This window comes from Hylobates moloch, unplaced genomic scaffold, assembly GCF_009828535.3.
Source record: "Hylobates moloch isolate HMO894 unplaced genomic scaffold, HMol_V3 SCAFFOLD_7, whole genome shotgun sequence".
In the NCBI taxonomy this organism is placed as follows: Eukaryota; Metazoa; Chordata; class Mammalia; order Primates; family Hylobatidae; genus Hylobates; species Hylobates moloch.
This window is the reverse complement of record NW_026652282.1, coordinates 16,393,940-16,413,591: the sequence shown is the minus strand read 5'-3', so window position 1 is coordinate 16,413,591 and position 19,652 is coordinate 16,393,940. Positions and strand designations below refer to the sequence as shown.

Genomic DNA, 19,652 nt, shown 5'->3' with positions numbered 1-19,652 from the left:
CCCCCTCTCTTGTTTTTCTCTCCCCTTCTCTTCTCTCATTCACTGTCAGGAAAGACTACCTTTGAAGGGACAATTCTGTACCGAGCTGCACCGGGAAAGACGGAGGGCCACAGACGCTATTACAGTGAGTGACCTTAACAGCAGAAGGCATTTGTAAAGATAAGATCTGGGTACTTGTGTTTTTTGATGCAGCTGCCCTTTCCTGAGCTGCTCATGCTTATGCCAAGTGTCTGTGTGAATTTCTGATCCAAGGACATGGACTTATTTGTCTAAGTAAGTGCCATCTCCTTGGTGTGTGCTAAGAAGCATTCCCAGCACCAGCCCCTGGCGCTTTTGTTTGCTTTCTGCCTCTATCATGTATGTGATATGCGTGCATGAGCCATATGTGCAAACAAAGGAGCAGTAGCATTTGTCATGGCATATGTATTTGTACCAGTATCTCTGGGCTTCTGGGGTGGTGTAAAATGGCTTCCTGCAGAGATGTCAACCTCTCATGGTTATTGCCTTCTCTGAGTGGGTCATTGGAAACCAGTAAACCATTTTGTCATTGTGTGGTTCAAAGAAGTAAGAATTTGGCATGAAAGTCCATGCCAGAAATGGCATTTTGCTTTGCTCACTCAGCCAATCACCACATGGCAGACTTTTTTTGGCAGGACCAATGTGTGGCCTTTTGTGTTGTGAAATAAGGCTGCCAAAAGTTGAGGGGAAGGAGATGAATGAGATGCCCTTAGAACAGTTCTTGCCACACAGTAAGCTCTATCCATGTGAGTGTTAAATTAAAAATAGATAAAAATATCTCATGGATCTCAACTGATCAGTGCTGGAAGACTGGGTACATTCCACAAAATTGGACAGTTAAAGGACTGTCAGAAACAAAACTGAGGAGGCTTTGTTCTTTTTTTTCACCTTGAAGGAAAAGCATCCACCTTAGTGTGCATATACACGTATGCATACATACATATGTGTATGGATATGATGAGAGAGAACGTTCAGACATGAACACCAGAGCCATGCTTCACAAACTGGGGTCAAGTTTTTTTTCCTTGCCACTCCACCATGGGAAGATGCATGGCCCTACTGCACATGACCTCACTACACATGCAGTGTGCCGCCTGTGCCTCATCGTGGGAGTTTGACAGCACCTAGATTGCTCTGTGCCCTGTTCATTTAGATGACTCCACCACCAGCCGGGCGCGGTGGCTCACGCTTGTAATCCCAGCACTTTGGGAGGCCGAGGCAGGCGGATCACGAGGTCAGGAGATCGAGACCACGGTGAAACCCATCTCTACTAAAAATACAAAAAATTAGCCGGGCGTGGTGGCGGGCACCTGTAGTCCCAGCTACTCAGAGAGGCTGAGGCAGGAGAATGGCGTGAACCCCCCAGGCTGGAGTGCAGTGGCGCGATCTTGGCTCACTGCAAGCTCCGCCTGGGCGACAGAGCGAGACTCCGTCTCAAAAAAAAAAAAAAAAAGATGACTCCACCACCAGCCACATGTCTGGAAGTTACACCAGTGCATACTGTTAAAACACTAAAGCATCGCCCCAGACACCACACTGTTCTGTAGTTCTCTCACCACTGCCTACCTGTAATGAGCCCTTCATGAACCAGCCCCCGTCCACAGTCCACACTCTGGGTTGCACCACCCAAGAGTGTAACCTGGCATTCTGGGCCTGACATGGGGACATTTTATGGGATAATATGCATGATGGGCATGAGTCACTAAAAGATACATCACCAAATGAACATGAAAATGAAAAGTCACCTTTCTTTCCCTCTAAAGGGAAGGAACTAGATTTTGAATTATTTTACCAACACAGATAGTTAGATATTTAATTTATACAGTTAAAAGTGATAGAACCAGCCTGCCAGAAGTTCTGGAAGAAAAATCTGCCATGTGTTTCCTTCCCGGGCCATGCTTGTGTGGTTGAATGACTGTGCAACCTCTCCCTGTGTAACGTAGAGTATTTCTCACGGTGCTTAGTATAAACATATTAAGATGAGCCCAGAAGACAGTAAATCCCAAAAACCAGAAGCTCAGTGAAATGAGGATGGCAGTGGCTGAAAATATCATGGTTCTAGCTAATGGTGAATGATAGAAGAACCCTTGAAATTCTTCTCTTTGAAAAACTAAAATAGACTTGCCCTAATCTGTCTGCCTTGCTGCCTTCTGGTGGTGATGGGGGGAGTGTGCTGAGGGAGGGGGGTGGTGATGGTTTCTTTCCACTAATGGTTTCTTTATTTCACCCTTGAATGGCTCTTTCCAAGCCAGAAAGGAATATACAAGTCATTTATCACATAGAAAGAATCCATACGGCAAAATGAGAACATGTTAAGGGGGAAATGATACAATATTTAGACTCCAAAATTATATCTCCAGCAGGGATATTTGCAAAAACAATGAACAGATAAACACACAAATGGATAGCTAATGGGGGCGAGGGTTCTTGATGTTTACACACTCTAATCCTGTCCTGTGAATTGCAGCTGACCCCCTTGTTGTGGGCTGTTCCTCATTCGGTCCTATGTTCTTGCTCACAAATGCTGGTTTTCAGTTAATTAAAATGTACACTGGGGATCTTCCTCCTACCCCACCCTTTTGGCTTAAAAATACCATTTTATGGAAAACAACAGCAACAACAAACAAAACCATTGTTTTAAGGATTTGATTCTGAAACGTGTTAGCAGTTTATAATGACCTTTCTATATTTTGTCTGTTTTCATTTAACAGTTTCTTCCTGCACTGAGACTTCCTTATTTGAATGACTTCCACATTTTATGAGATTTTATGTGAGCAAGTATTTGGCGTATCATTCTTATGGACTAGGAGGCCACCTTACCTGTAGGAAGATAACGCACAATTGGCTAATAGAGAACATTTGATGGCGTACTTTCATTTCAAGGGCATGGTTATGATCAGGAGTTATGTAGTAAATGTTCAGGAGCTATCCTACACATCTAGAGGCTTTCAGAGACAGGTTAATGACAGAGTTTAGTATTCCATAAAATATTCTTTGAATCCTGCCTTTTGATGGCATAATTGATATACTGACCATCAAAGGAAGAATGTACACCCAGAAATTAACTAGACACAAATAGGCTCTTCCTTTTAGGAACATGATTGTGGGCAGAGCCTGGGGGAAAAAAGAATCTGGGGAGGTAAGTGTCCATGTTGTCTTGCTGATAACTATTTTATGACTTCCAAACACATGCCACAGAAGGTCAAAGGAAGAGTGTCATGTCCCCAGTGTTCTTCTTTGGAAGGGGATTCAGCCTTGGGAAAACAATGGTGTTTAAAGGAGAGAAGAAGGGCTGTAGGTTTGGGGGATTCTGGTCTCTGGGAGGACGGCTTCCTTTCCCTCTTTAACAGACATGAGCATCTTGCTAGTGAAACTGTCTTAACGTCAAGTTTGGTTTAATGCTTTCCTAGAGAAATATGTCTGCACGCATTTATTCCTTGTGAAGCCATCCAAAAAGATTTAATTCTTTGGCAGTTATAATTTTGTGTGGTTTCTTTAATTGCTAATTTGTTTAAATGGCGTTTAGCTTTACAGTTTCCCTTTAGGAAATGTTACTTTCATTGCTAATTGCTAATTGACATGAGTCACAGAGATTGGAGGTACAGTATGTGGTACTGACTGGATGGGGAGGCAACAAGGTGGGTGGGAAGGGTTACTATTGCACAGGCTATGGCAAAACAAATTTGGATCAAAACCAGGCTCCTGGCTAAAGAGGGGTGAATTTCACATGTACAAAGATATCTGCTTTGGAATTAGATTTTCTGAAAAGTCGTTTTGATTCACATCCTAAAATTAAAAGTAAGGGGTGGGGAGATCAAACAAAACTCAGAGCCAGTCAAACTACTCAACATACTGAATACGAAAGCCTAGTGCAAGTTATCCTGTGCCCAGTCACACTTTTAGAGGTGGTTCCTGGCCGGTTGTGAAGTTCTTCTTCAGGGCTCTGGCTGATTTCTGAGCTCTTTCTCTCCCATCCCCCCTCTTGACAGGTTTAAGGGAAACCACAGGCTCCGAGAGTGATGGGGGTGACTCAAGCAGTACCAAGTCTGAAGGTGCCAACGGGACAGTGGCAACTGCAGCAATCCAGCCCAAGAAAGTTAAGGGAGTGGGCTTTGGAGACATTTTCAAAGACAAGCCAATCAAACTAAGACCAAGGTCAATTGAAGTAGAAAATGACTTTCTGCCAGTAGAAAAGGTATGTTCGACAGTTTCTATTTGATTTCAACATAATGTGGAATATCCAAAAGTACATTGTGGGGTTTGGTGCTGGAGGCTTCCAATTCCTCTTTTAGGGTTTCCATGTCCTCATGTACTAGTTGTTTGTCCTGTCCTCTTTTTTAGCTCTCCCTCTGTGTGGGAACGACTTCCCTCGAAAGGCTCATGCTCTGGTTTGCTGCTTTCTTTCTTGCTGATCTCTCTAGGGAATGCTTCTCAGGATGACTTTTCAAATGGATCAGTACTTCTCTATCTGCTTCCCAGAAAAACCCCTCATTCCTGGACCCACCTAAGTGCATGACCCTGACACTTTTCAGACACTGGCCAATCTCTCTCCTCTCCTTGTACATTTCTCTAGTGCTTTGTGCTTGGGTGTGCTGACTGTGGTTCTGCACTAGAGTGCAGGAATTGTGCACCTTTTCTCTAAGAGTTAGTTGGAGATAATTTCAGACTGTTGAAAGGAAGTCTCCCGCGGGTGTGAATGATGGAGATGGCCTGTGCTGTGACTCCCTGGGTTGTTCCCTTCAGGAAGCTGGCTATTTCCTTCTGCCTCTGGTTCTGGGCTAGTGAGAGGCAGGCAGCATGTTGCTGCTGAGTACGCGGTTACCACAGCAACATACCCAGAGCCCTCGCGCTTGTGGCTGCTGATGACGTCTACTGTGGTATACTTCTAAGCATTGTAGCCTTGCTTAGGAGTTGATAAATACCGTGGAATTTTCCAAATTATAATAAGCTACACTCTACACTCGTGCTGTGCTTAAGGAATGTTTGTTAATTCGATTTAGTGCTGAAATTTTTGCTTTGATGTTTGTGCCAGCAGATTTGGGGGATGGGGTATTGGCAACCTCTCTAATTCAGGTTTATGGGTGGCTTTTAAGTGTTGGTTTTTTTTTTTTTGTGGGATAACATTTTAAAGGTTGCATCATCTTCTGCAGCTGTAGGACATCCACCCCTCCACCCACCCTCAGCAACCTTGCCCAGTGTCATCATGCATTAGAAACAGAATCCGAAAAGGAAACTTTTCAAACACTGAATCCCTCTGGAGATGAGTCAGGCAGAAAGGGCAGATACCTAGAAATTAAAAACCATTTCATTTAAACTTTTTTTTTCAATGTTGAAGTTTCTTTGAGCCAGCATTGTTCCTTTCAGCAATCAATATATGATATTTTTCAAGATCTGAAAACTAGTGTCCCAGCTCTTGAGCTCACTTCTGTTTCATATGGTCACATTCAGATTCCTGTAAACATTTACAAAAGAGCAAGTCCCCATCTTGGAAAGGAACAATGGATGCAGTTTTTCTTCCTTTATTCAAGTGGTTGAAGTGAAAATGACCATTGACTCAGTCAGCAAACAGTTCATTCCTTTTGTTTGTTTTATGATTCCTGGCCTTTATCTTCTTCGTGTAGGAGGACTGTGTGTGTGTGTGTGTGTGTGTGTGTGTGTGTGTGTATGACTCTTATTATTGCTATTAATACTAGTTTTAGGTGTCAATAATAAATTGAGTTACTGTTGACAGCAATGTCAGTGTCAAATATAATACTTGAAAGTTTTTATCTCAGCACATTTCTTTCCTAAACCTCAGAGCTGTATGTCCAACTGGCTGCTTACTTCAATATCTCCACTTGAAGATCTTAAATTCGTATCCGTTTGCCTAAACCTGAACTCATCGTCCCCCTCCAACTGCTCTACCCACAGCTTTCCCCATCTCAGTTGAAGGCAGCGCCATCTCCCACTCCTATTGCTCAGGACAGAAACCCTCAGGTTGTCCCTGGCTCTTTCTCTCAGCTCTGCCTCCTAAATATGTCCATCATCCACCTAGGTCTCATCACTTCCACTGCTCCTTAATAGGGATTTCTGCCTGTCCCCATCCCCCTAGAGTTTAGTCTTAAAAGCGAAGCCAGGGAGAACCTTTGAAAACCCAAGTCACATCATGCTGCTCATCTGCTCACACCCCTGCCAAGGCTTTCCTGAGAAAAAAAGTGGGACCCGACCCTCGTTACTGCTGGGACTTCCTTCCCTGCTGCTCTCCCTTCACTGTCTTCGTTCTGGGTCCTTGCTCTTCCTCAGACATGCCACGCACACTCCTACAGGGGGCATTTGCTGCAATGGTCTCCTCGGCCTGGGCCACTCTGCATCTACCTGCTCACTCGGCTGCCTCCCTTTCCTCCCTGCCATCTTAGCAGAAACCTCACCCCTTCCCTCTTCCTGGTACTAAATATTTTGTTCTCTGTGGCACATACCATCTTCTAACAGATTTATTTTTGTTATATATGTCACTTATTTTGTTGACTAATCTATTCTATGTGCTTAGAACAGTGCATGGCACATTGTAGGTGCTCAATAAATATTGTTGAATGAATAATATTAAAATACATATTAATGCTGCACTTTAGAGATTACAGACATCTCTAGGATGAGAGTATTGGGTGAGATAATATAGCACTTGTGTAGTTGAAAATATATCAATTGTATAGTTCACTGCACCTCTGTGAAGCAGATAGTTGATTTATTGCATTGATATTGGTGCCATGAAGTGTTAACTTCATCAGACATATATATGTGTGTGCACAGGTGTGTTGAACATCCCTAATCCAAAATCCAAAATGCTACAAAATCGAAACTTATTGAGCACCAATATGATTTTCAAAGTAAATGTTCATTGGAGCATTTTGGATTTCGGATTTTTGGATTAGGGATGCTCAACCTGGATGTATTCTGCTGATATTCCAAAATGCAAAAAGAAAGAAAAATCTGAAATGCAAAACACTTCTGGTCCCAAGCATTTCAGATAGGGATATTTGACGTTTGTGTGTGTGTACGCATTCGTGTATGCATCTTGATTCCTGATTTGTCTGCAGAATGAAACCATGTATTGGAAGCTCCCTAAACCCATTACTCATGTGGAGCCTCTGGGGAAAACATAAAATTCCCAGCCTGCTTTCTGGGTGTGGACAATTTTTACAACATCTAAGAGGATTTGAAACTATCTCCACCCCATGTTGTTGGCGCCACGGATAGTTGCATAGATTTATGGATCCCTCATGTTATTGTACAACCTGGCACAAGAGCCGATAAGTGTGATTCTGTTTTATTAGCATACAACCTGGTTTTCATCACTTTTGAGATGGTTTTGTGTCTAGGATTTATGTCTAAGGAAGAAAGCTTCCTTTGAGAATTGAGCTTGCTGTTTTGATTTTTAGAAGCGTAAATTGGATCTTGCGTGATAGCATTCAGTAGGTGAGGCTCAAGTAGGTCTCCTGCTCAGGCTGGGACAGTTGGCCTTCTGAAATGTCTGGCTTGATAACTTGGGTGAGAGAAAAAGGGAATCTGACAATTATTAACAGCTGTGAGCATCACGTTATACTTTTCGTTCAGGTTTGTGAATTTTTTTTTTTTTTTTTTTTTTGAAACAGAGTCTTGCTCTGTTGCCTAGGCTGGAGTGCAGTGGCACAATCTTGGCTCATGGCAACCTCTGCCTCCCAGGTTCAAGCGATTCTCATGCCTCAGTCTCCTAAGTAGCTGGGATTACAGGTGCACACCACCATACCCAGCTTAATTCTTTTTTTGTATTTTTATTAGAGACGGGGTTTCACCACATTGACCAGGCTGGTCTTGAACTCCTGACCTCAAGTGATCCGCCCACCTTGGCCTGCGAAAGTGCTGGGATTACAGGTTTGAGCCACCATACCTGGCCAAGTTTGTGAAGTATTAAGATCCACTTTTCTAGGCTGGGCGCGGTGGCTCACGCTTGTAATCCCAGCACTTTGGGAGGCCGAGGCGGGCGGATCACGAGGTCAGGAGATCGAGACCACGGTGAAACCCCGTCTCTACTAAAAATACAAAAAAAAAAAAAATTAGCCGGGCATGGTGGCGGGCGCCTGTAGTCCCAGCTACTCGGAGAGGCTGAGGCAGGAGAATGGCGTGAACCCAGGAGGCGGAGCTTGCAGTGAGCCGAGATCGTGCCACTGCACTCCAGCCTGGGTGACAGAGTGAGACTCCGTCTCAAAAAAAAAAGATCCACTTTTCTGAGTCAGTAGATAATCTTGTGCTTATCTTATATTTTCATCTATATTACCCTACCCAGAGTTAATGATTAGATTATACACCAGGAGAGATATTGCATAACATCCCTCCACCAACTGTGAATAGATAAATAGTTCATGTAGGTATTCTTGCTTCTCTTATCAGGCTATAAGGAAGGATTCCATTTATGAATCTTTTAAATACCACCAAGTGGATATGTCTCCGAATGATTTGTTGAATGTACCATTTAACTGAAATATTTACAGCTGAGATGATTTAATGTCTGGGACTTGCTTCCTATAGTCCAGAAGATGAAAGAGTGGGGCATAGAGGAGACATTGATCATGAGTTGGTATTTGTTGAAACTGGATGGTGTATACATGGGGGTTCATCACACTCTATTTTTGTGTATGTTGGAAATTTCCCTTGATAAGAGATTAAAGGGGTGGGGGGGAAAGAACCTTGGAGAAACATGTGCCATTTAAACCAAGCTCAGATGTAAGTATGTGCTGTATCAAAATAATGGAAAATGCTATATGGCTATAGATGAACCAAGTTACACCTTAGAAAATTATAGGGCCATAGTACCTTCATCCTAGCTGATTGACCTCGATAAAGTTGGCCTCAGCTGGGCCATCTGTAAAATGGGAATACTTTTTTTACCTATCCTACCTCACAGGACTTAAAAAATATATACCTGAAAATACTTTCTGAATATGACTCATTTCAACTAGCATGTATTGAGTGCTCACTAAATATGCTCAGTACTGAGGATACAGTCATGAGGGAGACCAGGTCACTGCCCTCAGGGAGCTACAGAAAAGTAAATAAACAATAATAATAGAGTATAGGAAATGCCATAATCAGGCTGAGAACACAGTGTTGTGCTGTAGGAGCCCTCAGGCATGGCAGGAAGTGGTGAGTTGTTAGGGAGGCTGGAAGGTGTGTGTCCGTTCATGTGTGTGTGTACCAGCTTCCTACAGGAAATGATGTTTAGGCTGAAAACCATGGGTCCAGTAGGCATAGAGTTATTGAAGTAGGGAGAGCAACATCTATAAATGCCCTGAAGAGGGAAAGAGATAGCATAGATGATGTATAGAGGCTCCAGCAGGAAGTGGGGAAAGAAGCAGGGCCCAGATCACGAAGAGTCTTGTGAGACTTGTTAGGGAGTTGGACTTGATCTTGAGAGCAATGGGAAACTATCAAAAAGTGTTTTAAGCAAGAGAGTGACATGATCAGATAGGTGGTTTAGAGAAAGTATTCCAACTGCAGTGTGGGGAGTGGATTACAGAAGACAGGGTGAGTAAAATTCAGAAGAGAGGTAACAGAAACATACTGGCTTTCCTGATAAATAGCCCCCCACTCCAAATCTAGGTTCTAAACCAGTTAATTAGATGAGTGAGTGAATGGATAATCAAAATATTTTGCTGATTTTTTTTTCATTATAGATGTCCAGTTGACCCAGCACTGTTTATTGAAAAGATTATCCTTTCTACACTGCACAGCCCTATCACCTTAGTCATAACCTAAGTGGCTATATATAAGTGGGCCTATTTCTGGACTCGGTTCTGTTGGTCTTTTTTTCCTTGTGCCCATTCTATGCTGCCTAGATATTTATTCCTCTTCAAGATTACCTAAGCTATTCTTGGCCCTTTGCATTTTAATTTAAATTTTAGAATCGGTTTGTCAATCCCCCATCATCATCATCATCATCATCATCAAAAAAAAAAAAACCCCTCCTGGAATTTTGATTGAGATTGCATTGAATCTATAGACACTTTTGATGACAATTGGTACCTTTCTAATTCATGAACATAGTATATCCCTCTATTTGTATAGACCATATTTTATTTTGTGAAATGTTCTCAAGCTGAACACTTATGATTTGTGATCTCTGTGTGCATACGTTTTATTGCAATGTCATTACTGATGAAGGCAAAGTTGGAAGATATAGATTAGTGTGAGAGACAAATGGGCCTGCCAGCTGATTCCCAGAATTAGATAGATTTGCCCACACAATCTCAGCAACATTGGACTAACTCAGGCCAGTGTGAGATAGAAGGACCTGCCCCTTGAGGAGCAGCAGAGAAGGCTGACTTCCAAGAGGAGGAAAGAGAAGAGCTAAGCTGAGCATGCCCAGTATATTTTTCTTAAATTCACCTATCAGATAAGTAATTTCACTCTCCCAGGGAAGGATACATAAAGGGGAAGAGAATGGCAGAAGTGTCTAATTGTGTCCAGAGAGCGTCCATTTGAATTTCTTTACATAGAAGGGGACATCAAGGTAAGGGATGTTTTAACAGCTTGAACTATTGTCATGGAGAGAAATGGATGGTTTGGGGAAATATTTTGAAGATAGAATCAAGTTTGATCCGTCTGTGGGGGATAAAGAAGAGGGAGGACTTGAAGATTGTGCCTTGGGCAACTGGCTTAAGCAGCTGAGTACTATTTTCTGATTAGAAAACAGTGGAGAAAGAAGATATGTGGGGAGGAGGGACATGGGTTAGACTAGCTGGATTTGGAAGTTCTTGTGGGACTGTATCAAGTAGAGACATCCAGCAGGCAGATGGATACGTAAGTCTGGTGATTGAGAGAGAACTGTAAATGTAGGTTTCAGAGTCTTCAGCCTAGAGATTGGGTTGGAAGACTCTGAGCAAGAAGGCAAGCCCAGACAGGATTGTATTCTCATGAATACGGCTGGTACCTCTGTCTCCCACCTGTGGACCTGAGAGGGAATTTCTTCATCAGGCTATTTTCCTGTGACCCCAGTCTGGCCCTACTCTCTTTTTCTAAACTCCTTCCCTTTTTATGAGTCACTTAGATGATCACTTCTGACCAACCACTTAGGGAAAGGAGTGTCAGGTATTACACATGGATAGGTAAGTTACAGATACTTGAGTGAGTCTCAGGACCTAACCTGACATGGCTTTATATAGAATAATGCTGGCTTTTTGGTGCCAGCTCATTCCATGTCCTAGCTCTTTAGGCACTACCAGTCTTGGCCCACTTAATTATTGGAAAAAGCAGTCTTTTTTGCCTTGCTGGAAAAGAGATTTCTAAACTTAATGGTTTGCCAGGTTGGTTGTTTACTGGATTCCCTGCAGAGAAATCTTTCAAGAAGCTTTTTTCCCATGGTCTTCCTGTCTTAGCTGATTTCCATTAGTGACTTCTGACATCTCTCTCTTGAATTCTGTCTACACTTTCTACAAGACGTTGTGTTTGTAACAGTCTCTTTTTCAACTCTTGTCATCTTGAATCTCATTTATAGAATTATAGTCACCCAAATTAATGCCTTTATGGTATCCACATTGTAGCTTTTACTTGTGACAGATAATTAGAATTAAAATTGTGTATAAATGAGAGCCACTAATCAAGTTTTTAATTAGCCAAATTACAGTAAGAGAATTTAAGTATTTTCATACATATCACAGGTAGTCTTTTTTTTTTGTATTTAATTTTTGTGGGTACATAATAGGTGTATTTATGGAGCACATGAGATGTTTCGATACAGGCATGCACTGTGAAATAAGCACATCGTGGAGAATGGGGTATCCATCCCCTCAAGCATTTATCTGTTGAGTTATAAACAATAAAATTATACTCTTTAAGTTATTTTAAAATGTACAATTAAGTTATTATTGACTATAGTAATCCTGTTGTGCTACCAAACAGTAGGTCTTATTCATTCTTTCTATTTTTTATGTACCCATTAACCATCCCCACCTCCTACCCAGCCCCCACCCAGGTAGTCTTTTTATCCATTCTAGTAAAAATTTATTAAGCTGCATAATCATATAAAATTAAAACATGTCAATAAGGTGATGATCTTAGCTCCTTAAAAATGAGAGATCTATGTCCTAATCCTTCGAAGACTGGAAATAAGCTCTAGAGACCTCCAGAAGCTAATGAGATATACTCTATGACTAATTAAACACAAGGGTCAAAACCTTGTTGTGATTATCTGAGACCTAGAGTATTGGCTGTCCCTCATTTTGGTTGAAAAATAAGATTGTGTCTCTTGAGTTGTTGGAAAACCTGTGGTTTTTAATGAGCAGATGGTGTTAAGATGCCCACTGGTTGCCTGGGTTGAATGAAGTGTTCGGGATTTTCAGACTTTGGCTTCTCTCTCCTCAGAGTGTCTCTGTTTTGTTTCCTGATCTGGAAAAAGTAAGGAAGGAGGAGGGGAGTTGGTAGGGAAAGGGAAACAGAAACAGTGAACCAGTATTACAGGATTATTCTTTGTCGTGTTGGGTGCTGCTTTCTGTTTTATATATGTTCGACGTGAACTTTCTAAAACACTCAGCCTAGCGTATTTTCTAAGAAATATTTAGTTGCAGCCAGATTGTCACCAAGAATCATATTCCCAGAAGGTTTTCAAATTGTGTTTTTAAGAGTATAGTGGTTGGCCGGGTGTGGTGGCTCACGCCTATAATCCCGGCAATTTGGAAGGCCAAGGCAGGTGGGTCATGAGTTCAGGAAATGGAGACCATCCTGGCTAACACGGTCTCTACTAAACCCAGTCTCTACTAAAAATACAAAAAATTAGCCAGGCATGGTGGCATGCGCCTGTAGTCCCAGCTACTCAGGAGGCTGAGGCAGGAGAATTGCTTGAACCCGGGAAGGTGGAGGTTGCAATGAGCCAAGATTGCGCCACTGTACTCCAGCCTGGGCGACAGAGCGAGACTCCGGAAAAAAAAAATAATAAAAAGAGTATAGGCCGGGCGCGGTGGCTCACGCTTGTAATCCCAGCACTTTGGGAGGCCGAGGCGGGCGGATCACGAGGTCAGGAGATCGAGACCACGGTGAAACCCCGTCTCTACTAAAAATACAAAAAAATTAGCCGGGCGTGGTGGCGGGCGCCTGTAGTCCCAGCTACTCGGAGAGGCTGAGGCAGGAGAATGGCGTGAACCCAGGAGGCGGAGCTTGCAGTGAGCCGAGATTGCGCCACTGCACTCCACCTGGGCGACAGAGCAAGACTCTGTCTCAAAAAAAAAAAAGAGTATAGTGGCTATTAAACATGGAGGACAGATAGCCCAGGTTCAGACTTCAACAATGCCTCTTCCTGGGACAAGTTACTTAACCACTCAGTGCTTTTGATTCCTCATCTGTAAAATTAGAGTAACAAGAGAATCTACCCCAGAGGGTTGTTGTGAGGATTAAGTAACATGTAATGGTTAGAGACGTACCTGGCACATAGTAATCACTTGATTAACGTTAGTTATTATTATTGTTGTCCTTATTGTTATTAGAGTAGAAAGAGTACCTATAAATGACAGTACATTTTCCAGGGTTATTTCTATTTATTTATTTATTTATTTATTTATTTATTTATTTATTTATTTTTGAGGCAGGGTCTTGCTCTGTCGCCCAGGCTGGAGTGCAGTGGCGTGATCTTGGCTCACTGCAACCTCTGCCTCCCGGGTTCAAGCAATTCTCCTGCCTCAGCCTCCCGAGTAGCTGGTATTATAGGTGTGGGCCACCATGCCCGGCTAATTTTTGTATTTTTAGTAGAGACGGGGTTTCACCATGTTGGCTAGGTTGGTCTTGAACTCCTGACCTCCGGTGATCCACCTCCCTCAGCCTTCCAAAGTGCTGAGATTACAGGCATGAGCCACTGTGCCTGGCCTTTTTAATTTTTTATTATGGCAAATTTCAAATTCCAAGAAGTACAATTGAATTTTGCTATATCTGTGTTAGCTGTTTGTTTCATATCACCAAGTCTTAAATGTCAGCCGCTAGAAAGTAAGTGCCATAATTTGGGACCTTGTCTGTGTTAGTCACCATTTACAGTTTATGAAAATAGTTGTTAAATGATAGTTGGCCCTCAGTAAATATTTGTGGACTGGATGAATGAAGATATTGTTTTGTGCTAATCCAGTTCTGGTTGGGATCTGCTTGTGGTCTAGCTAAGATTCACTCTTCCATTTGTTCATTAATTCACTCATTCATTCATTCATTGAAGCTTTATTGAATGCCTTTTATGGATCAGCGGTGGTAGCTCTGGGATTTCTATGTAAATGAACAAAGGGGTGGCAATCCATTTGGAAAGGGATTGGCTAAATGGCGTGTCTAGATATTGTATTTGCATAGTAAGTGCAGTTTTTTTTTTTTTTACCTGACAGGTTATTTATTTGGGGTGGAGTAGGTCTGGTGTGGTTCATCGGAGTGGAGTTAACACCTCCTGCCCTAAGTCACACCTTGGATCAGCTGTCATATACAGGCTTCTCATTTAATGCTTTGGATTGTCCCTACCTTGGAGAGAAGGGGGTATGTATATAAGTCATTGTAATGTAAGGGGAAAGACTAGCAGAGGCATATCCAAAGCATCAATGAGAATAGAAAGGAAGAAACTACTAACTTTCCTCCAGGTCAAGAAGGAAGGGATGGGATATCCTTGGTCTCTTTTTAAGGAAAGTGGTATTTGAGCAACGTGTTAAAAGATGTTGGGAATTCGTGGTACTAGCAGTGTGTGTGTGGACAAGGAGAGAGCATGAGTATGTTGAAGGAAGAGGTGGGTTGGGCTGGGGTGCAGGGGCCGTGGTGGTGGTAGTGGAGGAAGTGGGCAGCTGAAAGGGAGGCGGTGCCTCTTCCTGCAGGGCTCTGCCAGTCCACTCACAAGCTGCCCTTCTCCTGGGTGGGTGGGCAAGTTGGTGAAGGAGTTCAGTTGGGCAGCAGCGTGATCAGATTTATAATTTAGAGAGATAACTGGGGAGGTGCCGAGGAATGTGGACTGGAGATGGGAGAGGAAGTAGCTGGGAGACTTGCCAGCCCTGGGGCTCTGTGGTTGATGACTAATTGGCCAGGCACCAGGAACTTCTAGTAGCTCTTGGAAAGGGGCAGATGGGCCCACCTCATGCACACTCTTTAAGCTGGATCGCCGTTGCCTGGGTTGGCAGCAACACTGACAAAAGAGCCAAGTTTCCTTTCAAAGAAAATTCTTTTGTGTATTTTGGGAATGAAAAAGCCAGGAGTCAGCATTCTACTATCTTCATTTAATAGGCTAAGAAGATAGAGACAATTTTTAAATTTTAAGTTGAGAGGGCCTTGTTGAATAGATTTACATAGATATACACATGGTCATAAACATGTATAACTATAAATCACAGATATGTGTTTATTTATATATACCTTTACATTCAGCAGGTTTATCTCTCTAATTAGTTTTTTAATCAACTTTTAATTTTAGAGTAGTTTTAGATTTATGGAAATTTGTGAAGATAATAGAGTTCCCACATACCTCACACCTAGCTTCCTCTTTTGTTAACATCTTGCATTAACATGGTACATTTCATATTATCTTTTTTTTTTTTTTTTTTTGTGAGACAGAGTCTTGCTCTGTTGCCCAGGCTGGAGTGCAGTGGTGCCATCTCGGCTCACTGCAACCTCCGCCCCCCACCCCTACCCGATTCAAGCAATTCTCCTGTCTCAGCCTCCTGAGTAGCTGGGATTTACAGGCACCTGCCACCACACCTGGCTAATTTTTGTATTTTTAGTAGAGACAGGGTTTCGCCATGTTGGCTGGGCTGGTCTTGAACTCCTGACCTCAAGTAATCCACCCACCTTGGCCTCCCAAAGTGCTAGGATTACAGGCGTGAGCCACTGCACCCGGCCCATATTATCATTACTGACTAACATCCATGCTTTATTCAGATGTCCTTAGTTTTTATCCAGTGTCCTTTTTCTGTTCCAGGATCCCATCCAGAATACCACATTTAGTTTTCTCATCTTGTTAGGCTTTAACAGTTTCCCAGACTTTATTTTTGATGACCATGGCAATTTTCAGTTTTGTAGAATGTCCTTAAATAAGCATTTGTCTGAAGTTATTCTCATGAGTAGATTGGAGTTGTGGGTTTTTGGGAGGAAGGCCACAGAGGTGAAGTGCTCTCATTACATCATATTAATTCCATACTTATCGCTATGGATGTTAACCTTAGTCACCTTGGCTGACGTAGGTGTTAGGTTTCTCCACTAGAAAGTTCTGGTTTTTTCCCTCTTTACATACTTGACTCTTTGGAAAAAGGGTACTCTGTGCCCCTCCCACTTAAAGAGTGGGGAGTTTCACTCTACCTCCTTGAGGGAGGAATATCTAAAGAAATGATTTGGAATCCTTCTACACAGGAGATTTGTTTATTCTCCTCCATCCTAGTTGGGTTTTGATAAGGTAATTTTTTATCTGTTCTCTGAATTCCAAATTCTAATTCTGTAGCACTTGTATTATATTTGTCATTTACAACCTAGTGACATCACCTACATTTGTGTGTGTGTGTGTGTGTGTGTGTGTGTGTGTGTGTGTGTGTGATAAGTAAACAGATTTATGTCTTATTTAACCGAGGAGATTGTAAATTTCTTGAGGACTGGAACAGCATCTTATTTAAAGCCCCTTACAGAGTTAGATACAGTGCAGACAGTTAATAAATAGTAAGCAAATGGTTTTTAAATTACTTTAATTAAAAATTTGAATATTAACCATAGTTAACTGAAACAGGTCATCAAAGTCTAGGTGTATGAGAAATGTGGTAAGATAAGGATACTGTTTACTTGGCATCCTGATTTGTGAAATTGTCCTGAACTTGTAATTGTGGCTAATATGATATTTACTGTGTGCCAAGCACTTTTATAAGTACTTTACATATATTATTTAATTTTCCAGACAGCCCTATAGGTTGGTGCCATTATCCCCATTTTATAGATAAGGAAACTGAGATGAACAAAGGTTGAGTAAGTTGTTCAGGATCACAAAGCCAGGAAGTAGCTTAACGGGGATTTTGATCTCAAACACTCCGGCTCCAGAGTTTTGAACACTTAACCACTGCGCTCTAGATTCATTGAAGTGGTGATTAAAATGGTATCTCTTTGGGGGGAAAGAACAAAATTGTGATTTAAATATTTCATTCCAACCTGTTAGGATACTCCTGATGACATGGCAGCAATCTTGCTGTATTTTTCCTAGGGGAAGTATTTCCATAAAGCCACGGCTGTTTTTCCTTCTTCAGTTTGTGTGTGTGTGTGTTTATGAGTAATTTTTGTGTAGTGCAACTAATTGTATTTAAAATACAGGCATGTTCATGACTGATATGTCATATACAGACTGTATTCTAGATATCCCTCACTCTCTAGCCATATGATCTGTTGAAAGATAGTGAGCTTTTTATTTCTTCTCTGGCATTTGTAAACAGAAGTGATCACTAGGTCTTGCCAAGTAAACACTCCCTCAGTGTGTTCCTTGTCGAATGGTCACACCTGGGGGCCCCAGGAGGGAGCCCAGATTGCAGCAGCAACATAGGCGAGGGAGGAGGACTTCTCTCGAAGCCACCCAAGCCATGAATCGGCCCTGGCTTCCTGAACCATAAACAAATGCGAGCTTTGTTCTCCCCATTCCTCATTTGGTCCCAAGTATGACTCAGGGTTAGGCTGGGTCCTCAGGCTCCGTGCTGTTGGAAGGAAGTGGGAGGATTCCAGGGGAGTTCTGGGACCTTTTCAAACTGAAGAGAGGAGGCTGGCTGCATCATGGGAGAAGAGGTATTTCTTTTTTTTTTTTTCTTTTTGCTTTTAGAGTTGTAATAAATCCACTTAACCTGTATCTTACCTGTATATAATATTTTGTAGCAAGACTGGGTAATAGGTTTGCATTAGTGGGTTGAAACAATGTGTGTGCCAGCTAGGATCCCACAGAGGGGAGCTATGGATAAGCTGAGGAGGAACCTATCCAGTATACGGATTATTTGCTAAAGCTGAATGTTACTCTGGAACTATTTAGCCATTTTAATCCCTCCCACTTTGGTCAATTTGGCCATTAATTTTTACAGATGTTTCCAATCTCTCTGTGTCTTGGGTTTTCATGTGCTCATATTGCAGAGAGAAATTTAGATGGGCAGTTTGCACAAGCGGTAACTGTTACACCATGTCACAGAGATGTTTAGCAATTACAGATGTTTGTGCAGTAAACAAATCCAGCTTGCTTTTCAGGTTAGCTTAGGAGAGAAGGGTATGTCCATGCAGAGCAAGCCAGCTGTGGGGCGTTTCACTCTTGAGGGGCACCGACATTTGGAGTTTTCTTTGTGAGTGGAGCAGCTGTGAGTAGTGACTTCTGGGTGCTATTGAACTGCTTTTTTATGATGGGGTAAAGATATTTAGCTAGTCTTATAGTGCTGGGCATTTATAGATATGTACTCATGTATAGAGAAAAATTAAGACACTAAATTATTTTGATTTTCTAAAAGTTTGCTAGAAATAAGTGGTCTTGTTTTTCTCTGTGAGTCGTTCATATTTGTCTACCTAAATGCAGAAGTCTGTCATTTTCCAAACACAAAATTCCCTAAATAAACCACAGGATAAGTAAGGCTTACAATGTGTCATATGTCTTCCATATCCCTGTCTCTCATTGAAAAAAAAATTTAAGGGGGGAATTGATGAGGTCTATAAAATATGTCCCTTTATGTCTTTTTCTGTTGGCTTTAACTTATACTATTTTCAAAATTACAAAAAAAAAATTGGGTGGCGAAAAGGAAACACATTGTTTTAACATATCATTTTAAGAGTAGGGAACTTCTTGAAAGGTTTTTAAATGGCATCTGTTGCTTGCCTAGAAAGGAGGACAGAGGCAGATATATGAGGAGAGTGCCGTTAGGGGTTGGCTAGGATAAAAATAATATTCATCGGCAATGGCTTGAGTGGATTTTCCTAGGGAAAGATAGCTTATGTTTGCTGATCTTATGCTGGATGTCTTTGTTCTGAGTTCTGATGAGTAGAAATCTGAATGAGGTATTTATATGCAAAATTAAGATGGTGAATCTTCTTCCTTGGGGAAATGAGTGAAAGCATGATTGATTGTAAGGTGTGAAAAACATGGGAAAGTCTCAGCAGCTAGGGCCTGGAGATGGGAGAGGAATGGTAGCCCCTGGGGGGCCTGACAGGTTTTGCCTTGGCCCTGTGATGTCTGAGCTACTTGTTGCACTGGTGAGTGCTCCCTGAACCCTTTGCTTGTTTGTTTCTCAAAATGGAAGTAGCTCTGTTACTTCTCTCATTACAAGAGCTCTTTGTAATAATAATAATAATTAAAGTTGAAGAATACAAAGAAATAAATAGAAATCATCCTCAGCCGAGTGCAGTGGCTCATGCTTGTAATCCCAGCACTTTGGGAGGCTGAAGCAGTTGGATCACTTGAGGTCAGGAGTTTGAGACTAGCCTTGGCAACATGGCAAAACCCCATCTCTATGAAAAATACAAAAATCAGCTGGGTGTGGTGGCTTGCATACCTGTAGTTCCAGCTACTCGGGAGGTTGAGGTGGGAGGATCGCCTGAGCCCTGGAGGTTGAGGCTGCAGTGAGCTGAGATCGTGTCACTGCTCTCCAGCCTGGGCGACAGAGTGAGACCCTGTCTCAAAAAAAAAAAAAAAA

The 19,652-nt window shown here is 42.1% G+C and overlaps 1 protein-coding gene across 1 annotated transcript in view; it reads left to right on the top strand.

Moving 5' to 3' along the window:
* Nucleotides 1–19,652, top strand: part of SH3KBP1 (SH3 domain containing kinase binding protein 1) — a 311,149-nt gene that overhangs the window by 154,839 nt on the left and 136,658 nt on the right. Inside the window, exons 6-7 of the mRNA XM_058441837.1 lie at nucleotides 50–124; nucleotides 4,008–4,213. Coding sequence (XP_058297820.1) covers nucleotides 50–124; nucleotides 4,008–4,213 — 281 coding nt within the window. The remainder of the gene's footprint in view (nucleotides 1–49; nucleotides 125–4,007; nucleotides 4,214–19,652) is intronic.